Source organism: Pituophis catenifer, unplaced genomic scaffold, assembly GCF_029215685.1.
Source record: "Pituophis catenifer annectens isolate HBS135680 unplaced genomic scaffold, rPitCat1.0.hap2 SCAF_7, whole genome shotgun sequence".
NCBI classification, from domain to species: Eukaryota; Metazoa; Chordata; class Lepidosauria; order Squamata; family Colubridae; genus Pituophis; species Pituophis catenifer.
This window is the reverse complement of record NW_027256887.1, coordinates 31,797,024-31,815,984: the sequence shown is the minus strand read 5'-3', so window position 1 is coordinate 31,815,984 and position 18,961 is coordinate 31,797,024. Positions and strand designations below refer to the sequence as shown.

The following is an 18,961-nucleotide window of genomic DNA, read 5'->3' as shown; positions in this document are numbered from 1 at the left end:
CATCAAAAAAGGGGAAGAAATTCCACACCCAGAGGCAAGAAAACCAAAGAACCAAGGGAGCTAGGGGCAGTCATGCAGGAGCACCTGAAAAGTGAGCCCAGAATCCCCAAGGAGTACTGGGATCTATGGGATGTCATTCAACTGGCTAGATCATGGGTGGCAGGCCCAGTATTGCTCCGGGAGAAAAAGGATGGAACTCTGCACTAGACTATAGAGGGCTAAATGCAGTGTGCATGGAAAATGTCTATCTATTGCCCCTGATGAAAAACATGCTTGCACATCTAGCCAAAGGCAAAATCTTCACTAAATTAGATCTGTGGAAGGCTTATTACTGGGTTCAAATCAAGGAGGGCAATGAATGGAAAACTGCCATTCTGGGATGTTTTCAATTCCGAGTACTCCCCTTTGGGCCCCAGCTGCAGAGGGCCCCAGCTATGTTCATATAACTGATTAATGAGGTGTTGCATGACTACTTGTATAAGGGGGTGTTGGTGTATTTGAATGATATTTTAATATATACTGAGACTATACTTAGACTGGAAGAGCATGTGAAATTGGTGTGGATGGTCCTAAAAAGACTCTGAGCAGCCAAATTGTATGTGAAGCTTTCTAAATGTAAATTACCTGGGTTACTGTATATCTAATGAAGGAGTAGAAATGGACCCAGAAAAGGTGCTGGCAGTGTTAAATTGCCCCCTGCAACACTAGGAAGCAATTACAAAGTTTCCTACGTTTTGCCAATTTCTACTGGCAATTCATCACTTCATTCACCAAAATTGCATTATCAATCACCAACCTTTTAAAAACTAAGGCGAGGGCAAGCCGAAGCCAGAGTCAGTTACTTATGTGGACTATGGAGTGCCAAGTGGCATTCAAAAAACTCAAACAGCTGTTTGTGGCGGAGCCCATGCTAAAGCACCCTGATCCAACTTCTCCTTTTGTAATTCAGGCAGACACAAGTAATGTAGCCGTGGGGGCTGCACTATTACAAAAGAATGACCAAGGCCTGCTACAATCCTGCACGTACACCTCTAAAAGTCTTATGGAAACTCAAAGTGTGAGAGAGGACTAATTCGGTCCTGTTACAGTAGTTTGGTGCTACATCAACAAGACAATTGGACTGATCTTTTACCATTTGCAGAGGCAGCATAGAATAATTCAATGCATAGTAGCACAGAGTTTATCCCATTTAAGGTAGGCTCTGGTTAGGATTTTGTAGCTATGCCAGAGCTGCTTCAAGAGAAACCTCAAATGACTTCCTTGGCAGACTGGATAGTGCAACTCAAAAACACCTGGCCAATAGGGGCTTGGCCCCATAGATCCTCTCCTCTCTCCTTCTCTCCCTCAGGCTGGCCCCACAAAAGACTCTCCTCTCCCCTTCTCTCCCTCAGCCTTGCCCCACAGAAACGTCTCCTATTCTATCCCCTTCTCTCCCTCAGGCTTTCTAGCTCCTTCTTTCCATGAGGTTTGCCCCACAGAAGCTTGTCCTATGCTATCCCATTCTCTCCAGAGTTATTTTCAAGTTGGGAGGGGAAGTAGATCATCTAACTAATTAGCATCAGAGCGTGTTATAATAATATAGGAAATAATAATGCTCTGATGGTCATTTCGAAAAGTCCTTTCTTAGTGAGCACCTAGAAGCCAAGGGGAACATACGTTTCAAGTTTCAAGTTTGTAGGCTTTATGGTCCTGGAGATATTGTGATTAATGCGTCAGTAGTTTTCGCTTGTATATATATATAGAGAGAGAGATCTATCATGCACCCATACAGTTCTTTCCACAGTTGCAATCTCTCACTCACACAAGTTTCAGGGTGAATCAATGGGATGAGAGGTTTGAGAATAGCTAATAAAAATAATCTTGCACAGGAAAATGCAATTGACTCTATTCCAGATACAAGCTATGGTAACTTCATTTGTTATGAATTAGCATTTTTACTTTTATATACAAAAAATATTAACAATCATATTAAATCAGCTTCTGCAACCTGCTTCTAGTCAGATGTGTCAGATAAATGCAGCAACCCTAACTGGAAATTACAGGAACTGTAATCTAGTAAAAGCCTCTGAATAGAAGCAGGTTAGAAAAAGCTAGCTAAGATTACACCATTTGTTTCAGGTTTATTACCTTTAATACTTCCTGGTTGTGTGCTTGTCTTTCTGCTTCAGTAAATCGATCAACATGCCACTTCAATACCTTTATGAGATCTCTAAAATATAAAACAAAACTTAGTTCTACATTGAAGTCTTAATTCATTGTTAAGTAGACTAATAATCTGCATGAATAATAATTCATAATTTAATCAGTACATATATCTACTGAAAATTAAGCCTCAATAAACTATTCCTAGGGAAGTAAGCAATACTGCAGAACAATTCCAATAAAATGTAATTGAAAACAAAACTATTCAGTGGATAATCTTCTATATTTAAATTGCTGAATTATGAATATAGAGAATAGTACATTATTATTGGTATACATATTAACAAATATAATATAGTTTGATTGCTTTTAAGATAGTAATATACCTTGCTTTCTAGGTGGGAAGGAAAGTTCATTAGCCAACTTCATTGTAGTATGTGCAAGGTCACTGAATTCTTCTAAATAATGAGACACCACCACTGAATGAAATTTTGTTTGAGTCTGGCATGATTCATAAACATTGTTTTGGCTTTCATCTCCAAATGTTAGGAACTCAAACATTCTCAATAATTTTTGCTCTCACAGTCTGAATAGGACGATTCTCCTCACTCAGTATTTTCAGTAATATAATATAATGTAGTGCATTGCATTGCATTGCATTGCATTGCATTGCATTGCATTGCATTGCATTGCATTGCATTGCATTGCATTGCAGTGCAGTGCAGTGCAGTGCAGTGCAATGCAATACAATACAATACAATACAATACAATACAATACAATACAATACAATACAATACAATACAATACAATACAATACAATGCATAATTTGTCCTTGAACCAGAGGCAAATGTTAGAATAGCTATATGTACCACTCATATAAAATAATACTCTATCCTGAAGCAATGTGGGCCTATAGTCTGATTTGGTATATAATAGATATTTGTTTAATGAATATGCTCCATTAGCTATGAAACTTTGTACACATTCCTAGAGAGAACATTTCAATCAATACAATGTTGGGCTCAATAAAAAATGTTACATGAAAATAAAGGGAGAGATTCTCAAAATCCTTGAGTACAGCACATATCATTTATTCTGAAGGAGGCGAATTAAACCAAATAAAGCAGACCAAGTTAGGACTTGGAGTATATATTGTTTTGTGAGAATAATAAGTCCATGACTGCTTTCTATATGGAGAAGAAAGATATATTTCATGTCCCAGGTTAGGTATACAAGTAGTCCTTGACTTATGAACATAATGGAGACTTCCAATTGTGGTTCTAAATTGCAACTGTTGTAAAGAAGGTCATCATGTGACTGATCCAATTTTATGATCTTTTTTGTGGCAGTCATAAAGCAGATATGGCAGTCATTAAACAAATCCATTGTTTTCTATGAGGTATTTTTGCCAAGTATACAAAATATGATCACATGAATGCAGGTTGTGCATTCATAGGAACTTCATTTCTGGGTCCTAAGTGCTTTGGGAAGAGATCTGTTATAAAATGATTACAAAACGACAAACTGTAAGTCAAGCACTACATGTAACAATCGTGGCCCATTGAAATGTACCATAAGACCATAAATGGTCAGGTATCTCATTAGTGCAGCACAGCAGTTCAAGGGCAAAAATGTCCTGCATCACACATGAAATACAAATCTGGTTCCTTTCTACAACTCCTTAAAAGCAGCCACAACTTTTTCTAGCTTCAAATAGGTATTTTCCACAGTTGCTGTATGATGCCAACCTAAATCCAAGCCTCCAAATTCAAAATGTTACACTGACCTAGTAACTAAATTCTTTCCTTAATCCTTCATCATTCTTTTTGTAGTCTCAGATTTGATTGTGCTCTAATTTACTCATTCATATTCAAACCATGTGGTTTAAGGGGCTATTAATAAATCCTTTGAGAATTAGGGGGAAACTACTTAGAATCCTAAAAACATAAGCCCAGAAAGGATTTTGGAGATCTAGTCCAACCTCCTGCCCAAGACCTTATATCATCCCAAACAAATGGCTGTCCAATCTTTTCTTGAAAACTTCTACTGTACTGATTCATTGTTCTGTCACGACATTTCTCCTTAAAAGGTCTCTTTTGAACAACCACGTTTCAAGAGTTTTTACTTTCTTAGGTTAGAAGGAGAGACAATCATTACAGGATCTCTCTTTAACAAGCTTCCACCCATTGCTTTTTGATGTGCCCTCAGGTGCTTTGGAGAATAAATCTACCCTCTCTATGAGTTTGAATTTGGTTTAATATTAAGCATTTTCCCAACTCAGAAAACAGTTAAAGACACATACAGTATGAACTTAGGTTTATATAAAAGCAAAAGAATTATATGTCAGATGATTGATTTAGTATCGATAACCAAATGTAAAAGCTCAGATAAATTTTTACAACAAAGTATAATTAGTTTAATATATCAGTTTATTACACTTTGGTTTTAACCATGGAGACTGCAACACATTTGAACTAAAGATGCTGTCAACTGCCAATCATCTGATTGCATCTATATTCAAAGCATTGAAACCTTTCTACCTGTAAGCAAGAGCTCCTGCAAAATGACTTTGAATGTAGGTATCCATAACTGGCCTAAAATGATGAAACTTGTTGTCCTGCAGCAAATTAATTATGTGAACCTAAGGGAAAAAATGTATATTAGTTTATTGTAGCCAATTTCAAAAATCAAAACAAATACAATGAATAATAAAATATGCCTTACCAAACAGTCAAATACTTGAGAGCCATACTTTTGAGAATTTTCATCTAAAATCCCAAATAAAGTGTCTAGCGTATCTTGAAGAAACTAAGTGAAGGAAGACAAATTTAAGAATTATATCCTTTGGAAATGTTATTCTTATATTTTATCTCAGTGAGAAAAATAAACAGTGCCAATTGTATTCACCTTCACTATTTCAGAACCATCAATTTCTTTCAGTTTTGAGAGGCAACCTGCAATTTTTTCTGGGTGAGCTCGCCATTTAAGAAGGTCAAGCATATTTCCTGCAAAATAAAGTTTAGCAAAAATACAATTGTAAGCAAACAATTTATTATACATACATTAATTTTAGAAATAGCCAAAAGGAAAAGGTTATACTGTATATCTCCCCTAAATGAAGCCCATGTTTTAAGCTGCATATCTGTATATGCTATTAAAAAAATTGTGACACATGAAATATAACATTCATTTTATTCACTCACAAGTAATCCCCTAAAAATTAATGCATTTTACTTCTGAGTAGAGAAATAGAATTGCACTGTTCAACATGAAACTACATTTTTGCTCCATTTATTTAAATCTGTGTCATGCATTATATTCAATGCCAAAAATTTTAATAATATTCCTCAGAAGTCCTCATATTTCTCACAATATTTTATCATTTTGGGCAATAAACACAGTAAGGGCATTTTTTTTTAATCTGAAAGCATTGAATGGTAATTAAAAAAAACAATCTATAGATGTGCTACTTAAAAAATATTGTCACATTAAAACTGCTGCATTTTTAGTCTGCTTACAAACAGGTCAACAGATAATTTATTCATGTATTGAGCTAATCAATAGTCTATTAAATATGTTTAGCATCAATATTACTAATATTGAATTATAAAACATATTTGTAATACTGTATTATGCCTGCGAATAAGCTTATCCATCAATAAGACAACCCTCAAATTTTTAACCAAAATATGAAAATTGTGCAACCTATGGATAAGCTGACTCAGTTCATGTATCTTTGTTTAAAATGTGATGGTCTGCTTCACCACAAATGGGTGAAGCAGACCATCACATATATATTTCTAATTCCCATACATAAGTATGTCTGGGAATTAGAAATAGTAAGACAGTGTTGCTGTTTATACCATGGACAAGTGCATTTGTGGATAAGTGGAACCTGATTTGGGGCTTTTGGCACTTAAAATTCTTGGCTTATCAACAACTATATACAATATACTTATATTAATAAGCTCATCTATTATACTGTATTATGCATTATACTTTACCATTTTGTGTGAGTTTAGTTGAACACAGAAAAGATGTAATCCAGAAAGTTTCCTTAGTAGATTTTATTGCTTGGTGGTTGTTTGCAAGAAGATGCCCTTTTGAAAAGGGAAATTTGAGGTAGCGACTAGAATCCTGAAGATTTGTATTTTCTTCACACTGAGAGAACAATTAAAATTGCATTTTAACTCACTATGCCTAATTAAATAAAATGCAGCATAGAACTGTCAAATCTAAAGCCATTAGAAAAACCATTTGTACTGCTAATCAACTGTATTTTCTAACATTTTCTTCCTATGTACTTTCTAGGTATATCCATGGTTTGCTATGCTTTCAGGATACTTATCTACTGATAATATTTTATATTTATATCCACTTCCTATGCTTAAAATTTCCACATCCCTCATGTCCCAAGTTTGATATGTTCAAAACTGATATTCACCTTTTTCCTCATGTGTGAGAGAGCTAAATTCATCTATACCCATGTATACATGTGTAATATAAAGAATCAGCAACATAAATTGGAAAGGGTATGATGATAGGACATGTTACACAATGACAAATCTAGCATTCTTCTGACAGTTGAATCAATCTAGGATTTTTTTACTGAATAAGCTATGTTTTTTCTGGCTTCTTTTTGAAAATACCTTGTGCACAATGAGCTCATGAATTCCGTCTGGCAGGGTCCTTCCATTTTCCTGCATCAGAGGGACGAAAGAAAAACCAAACATCTTCTTCTCTCCCTTCTCTTTTGCTGAAACACACATACACATTAAAAATACACCATATTCTAAGCTGGAATGAAAGTTCATAAATGAAAATAAAATAAAATTGCACATATATTTGCAACTAAACTCAAGAGTGTCATGTAATCAATTGAATGTACAGATATATTAATCACACAAGGCAATTAAGAGATGATTCATTTGATTTCCATCGACTTCAATTAAATTCAGGACTTCTACCATCAGCATGAGAACCAGATTGGTGTAGCCAGTTGGAGGACCTTAGGCCAGCCACTTTCTATCTCATCCCTATCAAGAAAAAGGTGAGGGCAAACCAATTTTAAAAATCTTGCTACAAAAATTGCATGCATTTGTCAAAGCTGGAAGGATATATATCCGGATCACACAATTATACTTATAATTTAATGAATAGCAATAGCACTTAAACTTGTATAACACTTCACAGTGCCTTATAACCCTCTCTAAGTGTCCTCATTTTACCAACCTTGGAAAGATGGAAGACTGAGTCAACCTTGAGCCGGTGAGAATCGAACTGCTAAACTGCAGGCAGCCAGCAGTCAACAAAATTAGCCTGCAATACTGCATTCTTCAAGATAACTTCAGAATAACTTATTTTTATTTTAGAATATCATATTTTTCAGAGTATAAGACGCACATTAGTTTTTGGGGAGGAACACAAGAAAAAAAATTCTGCCTCTGCCTACCAGCATCAATCAGTATTCATCTGGATAGGGTCCTTGCAGCAAACAGCCTGGTCAGCTTCAGCACATTATCGCAGCCTGATTCAGTATGAGCAGCTGATTGGCGGTTGGATTGGCATCCCGGAATACCACCAATCAGCTGTTCCAGGCTGTGGGGATCGCTACAGCCCATTGCTGCCTCCATGCGTCATGTTTTTGGCCTCTGTGCGTCATGTTTTTTGTTAGAAAAGTTTTTAGTTTAGGTTGTAGAGGTCAATAAGACCTTGGAATGTCCCAGCAGCTACAATTAAGCCAGATTTCAAAATTTTATCAATTTGGATTGCCACATCTTCTGGTCTTCCTTTAATTATCTCCGCAATAGCATCAGCACAAATGTCTTTTAAATTTTCTTTGCTATTTTCCTTCAGGCCTCTCAATCTCAGAGCAAACTCCATGGATCTGTATTGTAACATTACCAATTCATCATCCACTTTCTCTGTTCTAGTCATGAGATCACCCATTTTGCTTTCCAAATTTAAGTTGGCTTTATTAATTTCTTCAACTTTCCCATCAAGCTGGATAACAAGATTTGAGAGTCCTGATACAGCAAAAACAATATCATCTCTTATTTTATCATGTTCCTTTGCGACTGCTCCCTTGATCGAGCTTATGTCCTCCTCAATTTTCTTAAATTTCCCTTCAACAAGTAGTGTTAAATTGTTCATTGCTTCTCTCATTGCTGTTGCTTGATTATTCATGGCTTCTTTCATAGCTTCCTTAAAATCATTAAGTGCTGCATCTTGACTCTGGGTCTGGCTCTGTGAATCAGCTGAAAGTTGTGCTTTCTGTGTCACCACTGACACAACTGGAGAACCTCCCCCTCCTTTAACAGCTCCTGGTTTCACTTGTCTAGAAGCCATTTTTTTTCCTTCCCCCCCCCTTTTCTTTAAAAGCAACAAAGTCTTTAAAGATGTTAATTTATAGTCTCTAATTTGCCAGACAGAGTAGTTTGTTTTTTTTTTATTCTCTTCCCTCCACAAACTCTCAGTTCCCAGCAGTTAATAGGCAGCTAATCCACTCTCCCAGTGCAAAGTTCTCAAGCACTTTCGTTTCTGGCTTTCACTTTCAAAACCATAACAAAGACGCCATCTGCCGCCTCCAGCTTAAGATTCAAATTGAAACAAAGTAACTTCGGAGTTAAGCTCTGTACTTTTAAGGCTTGTTCTCCTGTTTTCCGCTCTGCCTGCGCTTGAAATCAATCAAACTCACTTTTAAAAGCAGGATCGGATCGCGGCTTCTCGCTCTACTTTTGCAGAGTCGTCCTGGCTCCGGAGCTTCTTGGCGGGCTGGCTGAGGAGCTCTCACCCTCCAAGCCTCTGGAAATGATCCAGAGGACTTTTGGGGGTCTCTTCTCTCGCCCACCGGCTCTCCTCTCCTTCTTTTCCCGACGGAGAGTTTTTCAGCCGCTAGACAGCCGATTTGTGCTGTCAAGGCGGCTTTTACGGAGACGCAGGGCTGGCGGCCATAAATGACCGTCCATGGAGCCTGCGGTGCCAACCGGAAGTCTGTTTTGCAGTTTTCTTGATGCTGGCTAGCCATCTGAATCCTCCAGGCTCTGGTTAATACCGGGGATTCACGGGTCCAAGTAATTTTCTTTTTAGTGACCCCTTTTATTTTAGATGACATATGTGAGCTTGCTAAAGATCATTAGACCACAACCATCCTCTTGCTATCAATTCGTTAGAAAAGTTTTTAGTTTAGGTTGTAGAGGTCAATAAGATCTTGGAATGTCCCAGCAGCTACAATTAAGCCAGATTTCTTTTATCAAGAAAAACTTTGTTTATTTAAAATCAATAAACTATTTACATTTTAAATCACAGAACATTGTATCTTGGTCTTTATTTATTTCTGAGGTAAATGTGCCTAGAGCATAATCCCTTCCTCTCTCTTTTCTCCTGTGTGTCTCCCCTGTGTGTGTGGCTAAAGGGGGTAATATTTATAGGGTGGCTAAGCCACTCCCCCTTCAGTCCCTTAGACAAAATGGAGGGAAAGTATAAACACAAAATCATCCTTCCAGTATAGACAGTGTGGTTCAGTGGCACTGTTTCAGATCATTATCTGACATTTTTGGCCTCTGCACATTGCGTGTTCAGCCTCCACATGCTTTGTTTTAGACGCGTTCCAGGCTGCCGGGATTGCCCAGCACATCATCTGTGGAACCAGCTGAAAATGCAATGCACGGAGGCAGCAATGTGCTGTGGCGATCCCTGCATCCTGGAATGGGTCTAAAATAGAGCATGTGGAGGCCGAAAACATGATATGTGGAGGCCGAAAATGGCCAGCGGGTGGGGGCTAGTGGGTGGGCGGGGCTTCGACAACATTTGGTGTATAAGACGCAGACATTTCCACCCACTTTTGGGGGGGAGTGCACCTTATACTCCAAAAAATACGGTACATAGGAAAAGCACACTGCTATTAAATTAAATATGTTAATATTTATATCCACAATTTTTTCATTAAAAAAATACATTAAAATTACAATGGCCAAAGAGAAATTACTTGAAATTTAGATATTGGATTCACTAAAATAATTAAATAATCCAAGAGGCTTAGGGGATTCTATGCAAACTCTTGTGACTTTAGGAAATAAAAGAGATTGAAAAGAAAAAGAAAGGTCAATCTCCAACTAAAATCAAAAGGAATTTTTTTGAAGAAAATAAGCCTTTATCATCTAACAACTCATTTTGCATCATCCTTTTGGCAACATTTTTCTCTGTTCTGAATTAAACTGGCAAGAGATTCTAATCCCATATCAGCTACTCTTCCATTTCTCTTTCAATCTACAACCAGCTGTAAGTGTGAACTGGTTGCCAAGCATCCTTCATGTGACTGCCAGGAGAGATGCATCATTTTACAACAGATAGAAGCACTCTTTCCCAGGCCATTTTACCTTCCAACAGTCATTAAATAACCAGTCGTTGTTGGATCATTGGTGTTTAAAAGCATAATTAATCTTCAGTTACAGGCAACCATAAATTTATTTTTGCGGAATATTCTAATGCAAAACTGCTGTTTTAGTGCATACGGGGTTTTTTATTTCATTGTGATGCCCATATGACAGCCTTTCCTCAACCAGCAGGTATGAAGAACATTTGTTTAAAAAATGTAGATGGTAATTTAAAATCACTACCACTTCTGAATAGGTCTTACTGGAACAGTGGCGGAATTCAAACCGAAGGTGTGCTCCCCTGAATTTATCCACTGGAATAGGTAGTTTCAGCAGCTCAGCCCACCTGGGACTGTTGTTATGATACAACACAAGAGAATGGAATTCAGAGGCTGGTGGCTCTCCAGAGCCAAAGGAGATAAAATCCTTAAAAAGAAAGCATTTTAAAAAAAACCCAAATTACTTCAGTTGTATAACCAATGGTCAGTATCCTGAAAGATCTACAGTAAACAGAACATAACATTTTGTTTTCCATGGACTTTTGAAAGGCACAAGCAGGGGCAAAGACAGAGAGTGAGGTAAATTTAATTTAAATACCAGTAAGGGCAGAAAAAATGCTTATTGTTCACTCAGTAAGAAAGCATGAAGGGAATCCTTTATCACGGTCCATGGTATTATCACATTCATCAACTACCATGCCCAAATGTCTATGGAGATTCTCAGTCATCTAGGTCATGGCTGTCCTAAAGGTGTTTTTTCAAGAAGCAACTGGACTTTCTGGTTTTCTTTGAAGACATTTCACTTCTCATCGAAGAAGTTTCTTCCACTCTCTTCAGCTGAAGAGGCTTCTTGGATGAAAAGCAAAAGATTTTCAAAGAAAAACCAGAAAGTCCAATTGCCTCTTGAAAAAGCACCTTTGGGACTACTGTGCCAATATTTCCTTCGGGCATGGGCCTGTATTATATAATTTTCAGTGTTTCTCATTTTACATTTATTTTGCTTTAACTTATTTTGTCTGCAGCTTTAATATTAGATTTATTGCAACTTACTGCATAACTATATTTTATATGCATTTTGTATGCAAATGAATTCTGTAAAAATGTTATATCAGGTTTTCCAATTGGCATGGGGAAGCATATTCATTCATTCATTCATTCATTCATTCATTCATTCATTCATTCATTCAATCAATCAATCAATCAATCAATATACATAACCACCCACCTTACACATTCACTCTGATGATTCTGGGTATTTCTCTGAAATTCACTATACCACAATAAGTCTTTTTTTCCCATTTATTCAAAATACCAATGATGCAAATTCAAGAAACCAGCAATACTTTGTGTGTGCATGAGAGAGTGTAATTTGTCTAATATAATTGCTTTTCAACTATGTGGAACAGTTACTTAATGGTTCATTTCAGATTTCATTTAAATGCTATTCTTCTCTTTGAAAAAATCCAGAGGTAGGGAAAACTTCTTGTGGCTAATAAAGACAAAACTGGAGGAAATAATGTGATCATCTAAACCAGTTTTGGTTCTTTTGGAATAGTCCTTGACTTACAACAGTTTATTAAGTGACAGTTCAAAGTTACAACAGCCCTGATAAAGTGACACAACTATTTTTCACAATTACAACCCTTGCAACACCAGTGGTGGGTTTCAAAAATTTTCGCTACCGGTTCAGTGACCATGGCTAGGTGAGGGCGGCATGTGACTGAGTGGGCATGGCCAACTTGACATCACTCATACCCACACCCACTCAGTCACATGACCCCCCCACTTAGCCACGCCCACAAGAAAAGGTAGGAAAATTTTTGGAATTTCCACCTATCTACCCCTGCCCTCCCTTCGCCAGTCACCACCGTTTCCCCTCCTTTAGTGGCCCCGGCCCTAGCCCCGCTTCCCCCACCACCACGGCCTCTTTGTTCCTGCTGCTTACTTTCTGTGGCTCCCAGTCCGCCACCGCTGCTGGAAAGCACTGGCAAAGAGTACCAGAAAAGTACTGGAGTTCACGGAAAAAGCTGCTGCCGTTGCCGCCATGTTCTTCGCGCATGCATATCCCATTGGACTTGCAAGGCAATGTGATGTGCGTGTGTGAAGAACATGGCGGTGATGAACATGGTGGGTGGGGTGAGTGAGTGGCAACTGGGGGACCGGTTCAGGGGCATGGCCAGCTGGCCATCGCTACTGGTTCAGTGACCTTGGCCAAATTTTTGCCAACGGTTCGTGCGAACCGGTGCAAACTGGCTGAATACCATCTCTGTGCAGCACCCCAATGGTCACATGAATAAAATTGAGATGCTTGGCAACTGACTCATATTTATGATGGTTGCAGTGTCTAGGGGTAATGTGATTACCTTTTGTGACCTTCTGACAAGCAAAGTCAGTTGGGAATCCAGATTCACTTAACTGTGTTACTAACTTAACAACTGTAGCAAGGGTGAAATGCTCCCGGTTCGGACCGGATCGTCCGATCCGGTAGCGATGGCGGTGGGTGGTTCGGAGAACCGGTAGCAAAAATCCCTGCGCCCCCCCCCACCATGCCCAGCTGAGCCGCACGATCATCAGAGGCTTTTTTTTAACTTTTGAAAGCATTTTTTCTACAACCTCTTCCGAAGAAAAAATGCTTTTAAAAGTAAAAAATGATGATCACGTGGCTGATGATCACATGGCTCAACTGGGATCATCAGAGGCTTTTCAAAGCATTTTTTTCTTCAACCTCTTGGCTGAAGAGGTGGTAAAAAAATGCTTTGAAAAGTCTCTGGCAACTCCCAGCTAAGTTGCCTGATCGGCAGAGAGGTATTTTTTAAAATGCCTCTCTAACGATCCCAGCTGAGTTGCCTTGGCCGAGGCTTGGCTGAGTTGATTGGCAGAGGTTTTTCAAAGCATTAGAAAAAATGCTTTGAAAAGTTAAAAAAAAATGGCCACGCCCACCCAGTCACATTACCCCCCCTTACCAAGCCACACCCACAGAACCGGTAATAACGGATTTTACATTTCATCCCTGAACTGTAGTAATTCACTTAGTAACTGTTTCAAGAAAGGTTATATAATGGGGAAAAACTCACTTTTAACTCTTTCATTTAGCAACAGAAATTGTGGTTGTAAATCAAGGACTGCCTGCATTTATTATTCTTCAAAAATCCATTTTAGGAGAATGTTGCTCTAAGACAGTGGTTGGATGTAGGCAGAATTAGACCTGTGTGCTGTGGAAAGTGGAGTACACTTTGGGCATGCATGAGGGATTTGTGCACAAGTCCACTGAGTGAACATGATCACAGACTTCTTCATTAGCTGATAAGACTGCCAGCTCCAAAGATGTACCTGGATAATATTATGGCAATGAGGAAGGTCACTCTCAAGGTAACAGATTTACATTCACTTGGTTGATAAATTTGAACGGATGATTTGTAACATTTTCAGAATCAGGTGAAAACTTTAGATGGGGACATTATAGGAGAAGGTCCTCCAGCAGCATGTATATCTTGATTTATGGGCATTGAGAAGCATAATCCCTCAGAGTGTTTTGGGTTATACATTATTGGCTTGACTGGAAAAAAGTATCTCAGGAACAGGGACCACTAGCCTAATTTCCTTCTTCCTTTTCAAGGAAAAAGCATAGGTGATATCTTAAATTTGTCTGTCAGTGTTCCATGGGAAGCTAAGATGATCTGCATAGAAATTACATTGTAATCTGTATTGCACAAGTCTTGGTACCTAATATGTATTTACCAGACATGTAAATATAACCTGTTTAGATCTGATGTGACATTATGTTCCCTGGGGGAGACAGTCCACTCTAACTGCATGGCTCATGGTAAATCAATGGACAAATGCACTAACTCAGAATGCTAGAATCTTCTGGAACACAGGTGTCAAACTTGATCATGTCACATGACGTATCACAGCATATTGTGACATTTTTTGCCTTTGCAGAGCCAGGGTGGGCGTGGCCTGCATGTAATGCATCTGGTTTGATACCCCTGTCTGGAAGCATCAGCATGTTTTCTGCCTCTTCATCTCTGCCTTTTGTACTAGTCAAATTTAAAAAAGGAAATGAAAACATTGAGCTATTTGGTATTCTGAGGCCATTATATTCACCATCCAGATTGATTATTTTGTTCTCAAAATAATCAAAATTGTTCTCGTAGCCTAAGATGAACTTTAATTTCTCCAAGAAAAACTGATAGTATTGTCATGTCAATTTAGCCACTTAAAATTCAGGATGTTCTCCAATCCCTATTCTTTTTAGGCATTATGAAGAAAATTTAATGCACCTAAAAGATTGTCAGCCAATGGCACTATTTCTATGGCTTTCTCAGCTAGGAATTGATCACTGGGTTTCAAGATTTCATTTTGTGCTTTGGCCTTCATGGAAGATAGAAGGAACAAAAAAACTCAAAAATTTAAACTTGGATCCTAGATAGGTCACTTGTCTTACTTTATCTTTTTTATTTTTTTATTTATTTTTTGCTTTAATTTATATGCTGCCCTTCTCCGGAGACTCAGGGCGGCTTACGATGCGTTAAGCAATAGCCTTCATACTTTTGTATATTTATACAAAGTCAGCTTATTGCCCCCACAATCTGGGTCCTCATTTCACCTACCTTTGAAAGGATGGAAGGCTGAGTCAACCTTGAGCCTGGTGAGATTTGAACTTGCAGTAATTGCAAGCAGCAGATGTTAATAACAGTGCTTTAGTCCACTGTACTACAGGCTTGACCAGAGCCTTGGGTAGGGCCCAAAATATCTATCATTTGTGAAGGCACTGGAGGCTAGTATTGAGGTGGACGGCGTCTATGTTCCACGTAATGATCCAAAAATATATGGCTGCCTAGGCAGATCTGGCCAAAAACTTTAATTAATTTAGGCTAGAAGCAGCCATGAAGGCCTTATATTTGCCAGTTGGTTAATGTTCTGGAACAGTTGATTAAGACTGGGAATCATAATATCAGTCTTTAGACATTAGGGATGTACTGGCATTCTTTTGCCATGTTAAAGAGAATGTCATTAAGTTTGTTACTAGGAAATTTGAGTATATCATCCCCACCTTTAAAGATTGCACTTGGAAACTAGGGAGATTACTAGAATTTCAATCAATGGTTTGTACCTTGGATACAGTTTACATTGACTGCAACAGACAGATCCTCAGAATAGAACGTCTGAGCATCTTTCACTAAGAAGCTGATAATTGCAATTCAAGCTATTGGGAAGAGTTCAGACAGATCCAGCAGCAATTTAACAGGTCCAGTCCAATATCAGCATAATTCATGATCTCTTTTCAGTTTCATTACATTAATTATGCAGGCCTAACAACAGATTGTTTGAAACTAATGTAATGGTATGTCAGTACCTAACATATAGATTTCTCTTTAGCAGAATTGGCAAAGCTTAACTCAGACATTAAAAAATCCTACTGTTAGTCATCTAGGAGCATAATCTCTGGGTTGTTCCCCATTATAAAAGTTGTAATTTGAAATAATATTTATAATTTAAAAAAGAAGTTAAACAGAAATTACATTCAAAATTTGTCCACCGCTGTCCACAATGTACATTGTGACTTCCACATTTCTGGCCACACTTTTCCCTCCTTTTTCAAATTCTCCTCTTTCTATTGTGATATATAGATCATTTCTCATTTCACCTACAGGAGAAAAAAATAAAGCAAGTTAACCAAAACAAAAATATCACCTCAGCATATCTTTAAAAAGATAATAATAATAACAACAATAACAACAATAACAACAATAACAACAACAACAACAACAATAATACCTAATTGTAATAACAACTGACATGGTTGAAAAACAAGTAAAGAAGGTCAAGAACTGGAGCACAACTGACCTGGACGAACTGCATGGATACTGGCTAAAACACCTGACCAACCTCCATCATCGCATAGCCACTCAATTTGATCAAATGCTTCAAAATGCAGCAAGTGAAGAATGGGTAACAGCTGGTCAAAATATTTGATAATGAAAGATCCAGAAAAAGGGCACAGAGACAAGCAACTATCGCCCAATTTCTTGTCTGCCAACAACGTTCAAACTTTTTATAAGAATACTGGAAAATTCAGTATTCAATCATCTGATGGAAAACAGTTCGTATCCAGTAGAACAAAAAGGAAATTATAAAAAATCAAGAGGATCAGCTACTCATTGACAAAATGGTACTAAAAAATGCAAAACGAAGAAAAACGAATTTAAATATGGCATGGATTGAATACAAGAAGGCACTTGACTCATTACCCCACAGCTGAATTAACACCTGTCTGGAAAACTTTGGAATCAGCATAAATATTTGTACATTTTTGAAAGCAAATATGCAAAAATGGAAAACAGTTCTAATAGCAAATGGGGAGACCATTGGTGAAGTCTGTCAACTTGCAAAGCTTTCCAGACCAGCTTTCAAGTTGCCATAAGCAGGAGGGGGAGAACTGATGAAGCTGCTCAGCTGCCCCAATGGAAAATACATTCCACACATGCTTTGTCAAAGATTGTATCCTAGGTTACTGGGGTCAGCAGGAGGGGTGGGGGTTTTCAGCCTGCCAACGTGGTCCATTGGAGAACGTGATTTATGACATGCCCAGGGAGGAAGGCAGGAACAGGGTCATAGGGGCCTGCAAATCACATGAGGGGATTAGCGCTGACTCCATTTGAGTAATTGCTGGAATGGTGCTCCTAATAAATGACTGGATTTCTTTTGAAACTTGGCTTAAGGCTCATGATTTAATTAGGGCATCTTTCGGAGACTTCACAGAGAGTCAACTCTACTAAATCAAGTGAGATTGCCGGGCTACCTGAATCCCGGACTCCCAAATCACTCCCCGATATCTGGGAGGCTTGGAGAGAAAATCAGGCAACCATGGCAGAGGGCAGGCTGTCCAAAGAAAGCCTGCTACAAGCAACTGGAAAATAGGCAATTCCAGGCTCCAGCAGCCCGACTGCAACTGGTGTGCAGCCTCCCCCAGACATCAAAGCTGAGATGCCCGTTGTAGCAGCCGAAGCAAGAAGGGATGAGTACTGGTGGAGATTAACACCTAAAGCAGCTGAGGTTGAGATCCCTCATCCCAATGTCCAGAAAAAGGGGAAGCCCCTGAGTGAACTGGGAAGAGTGGATTGGATGTGGGACTGGGAACAAGCCAGGCTCTCAAAGGTCCTGAGGGAGCCCCTGGGGAGCTCCATAGAGCAACTGAGGAAGGAATTTGACCGTATCACCATTCGGGAGAAGGGGTCATCATGCTGGCCAAAGGAGAGGGGAGGGAAAGCTGATCCTTTTGAAGTGAGGAGCCGCAGACTGGAACGCAGCCCCCCTTCTCCGCCTGTCAGAAGGAGAAAAAGCCCAGGACTGCATCCAGTGCCCCTCACGCAGCAAGCAGGCCAACCTGGGCAGACAACCCCTGCCTTCTCTCCAAACTAGAGCTGAGGAAGAGAGCCAGCTGCATTGAGCGCAGGCTTACAGGGGCCCACAGGAGGAGGGAGGAGCAGTGCTGAATGAACCACCTCAATTCAAGGGAAAGTTTGATGGCAACTCAGACCAGCTAGCTCTATTCCTTGACTCGGCCGAGATCCATCTAGAATGCTATGGGCATCTCTACCCATCCCTCAGAACCATAGTGAATGCCATCGCAGAAGGGCTAGAGGGAGAAGCAAGGGAATGGCTAGCAGGCCTCCAGAAGAGGAGAGCCCCCTAACTGCAAGATGCAGATGACTTCTTACAACTGCTAGAGGCCAGATTTGAGGAGGTAGAGGAGAACCCATATGCAGAAGATGAGCTCAGAAACCTAATGCAAAGAGGGCAACCCATCAGGGAACACATCCATGAATTCAGGAGAGTCATTGGGAAGCTACCTCCTTTACCAGAGCAGCTGTTGGTGCACTTCTTCAGAACAAGCCTGGACAAGAAAAGCGCCCAGGTAACTGCTTACCAGGACATCCCGAACTAACTCTCCGAGTGGTTCCGAGTGGCCATAAAAGTTGACAGTGGGCTGTGCACTAACGACATGAGAAAGCAACCAAACACCAAAGAGAGAGGTCAACCAGACCAGAGACCACCCAGACAACAGGGAACCACAGCACCACAGCCTGCCCCAAGACCAGCTCTCCCACGAAGCCTGCTGAAATGCTACAGATGCAGTGGGATTGGCCATATAGCAGCAGCATGTGCAACCCCAGCCCTGAAACCAAGGCCAGAGCCACCACCCAGGGCACAACCGGAACGAAGCCCCAAGCGTGCCACCAACACATCCCAGAAGGCCCTCCTGGCTGCTCCCCACCCAGCCGAAGGGGGGGGAACCCCACCCAGCCGAAGGGGGGGGGAACCCCAGGCAACGACGACCAATAGCTGGAACCCTATGACAGTTAGGAAGATGGCGAAAACGACCCAATGGTGAGTGAACCAGTTCACCCTTTCATTTTCCCAATATGCCTAACGCCCC

The 18,961-nt window shown here is 39.5% G+C and overlaps 1 protein-coding gene across 1 annotated transcript in view; it reads right to left on the bottom strand.

The window, feature by feature from the left end:
- The window catches only part of DOCK4 (dedicator of cytokinesis 4), a 705,907-nt gene that overhangs the window by 348,574 nt on the left and 338,372 nt on the right, over positions 1-18,961 (bottom strand). Inside the window, exons 14-21 of the mRNA XM_070948091.1 lie at positions 16,044-16,168; positions 10,783-10,945; positions 6,794-6,900; positions 6,149-6,305; positions 5,052-5,149; positions 4,869-4,952; positions 4,685-4,785; positions 2,128-2,209 (exon numbers count right to left, since the gene is read on the bottom strand). Of these exons, the coding sequence (XP_070804192.1) occupies positions 2,128-2,209; positions 4,685-4,785; positions 4,869-4,952; positions 5,052-5,149; positions 6,149-6,305; positions 6,794-6,900; positions 10,783-10,945; positions 16,044-16,168 (917 nt within the window). The remainder of the gene's footprint in view (positions 1-2,127; positions 2,210-4,684; positions 4,786-4,868; positions 4,953-5,051; positions 5,150-6,148; positions 6,306-6,793; positions 6,901-10,782; positions 10,946-16,043; positions 16,169-18,961) is intronic.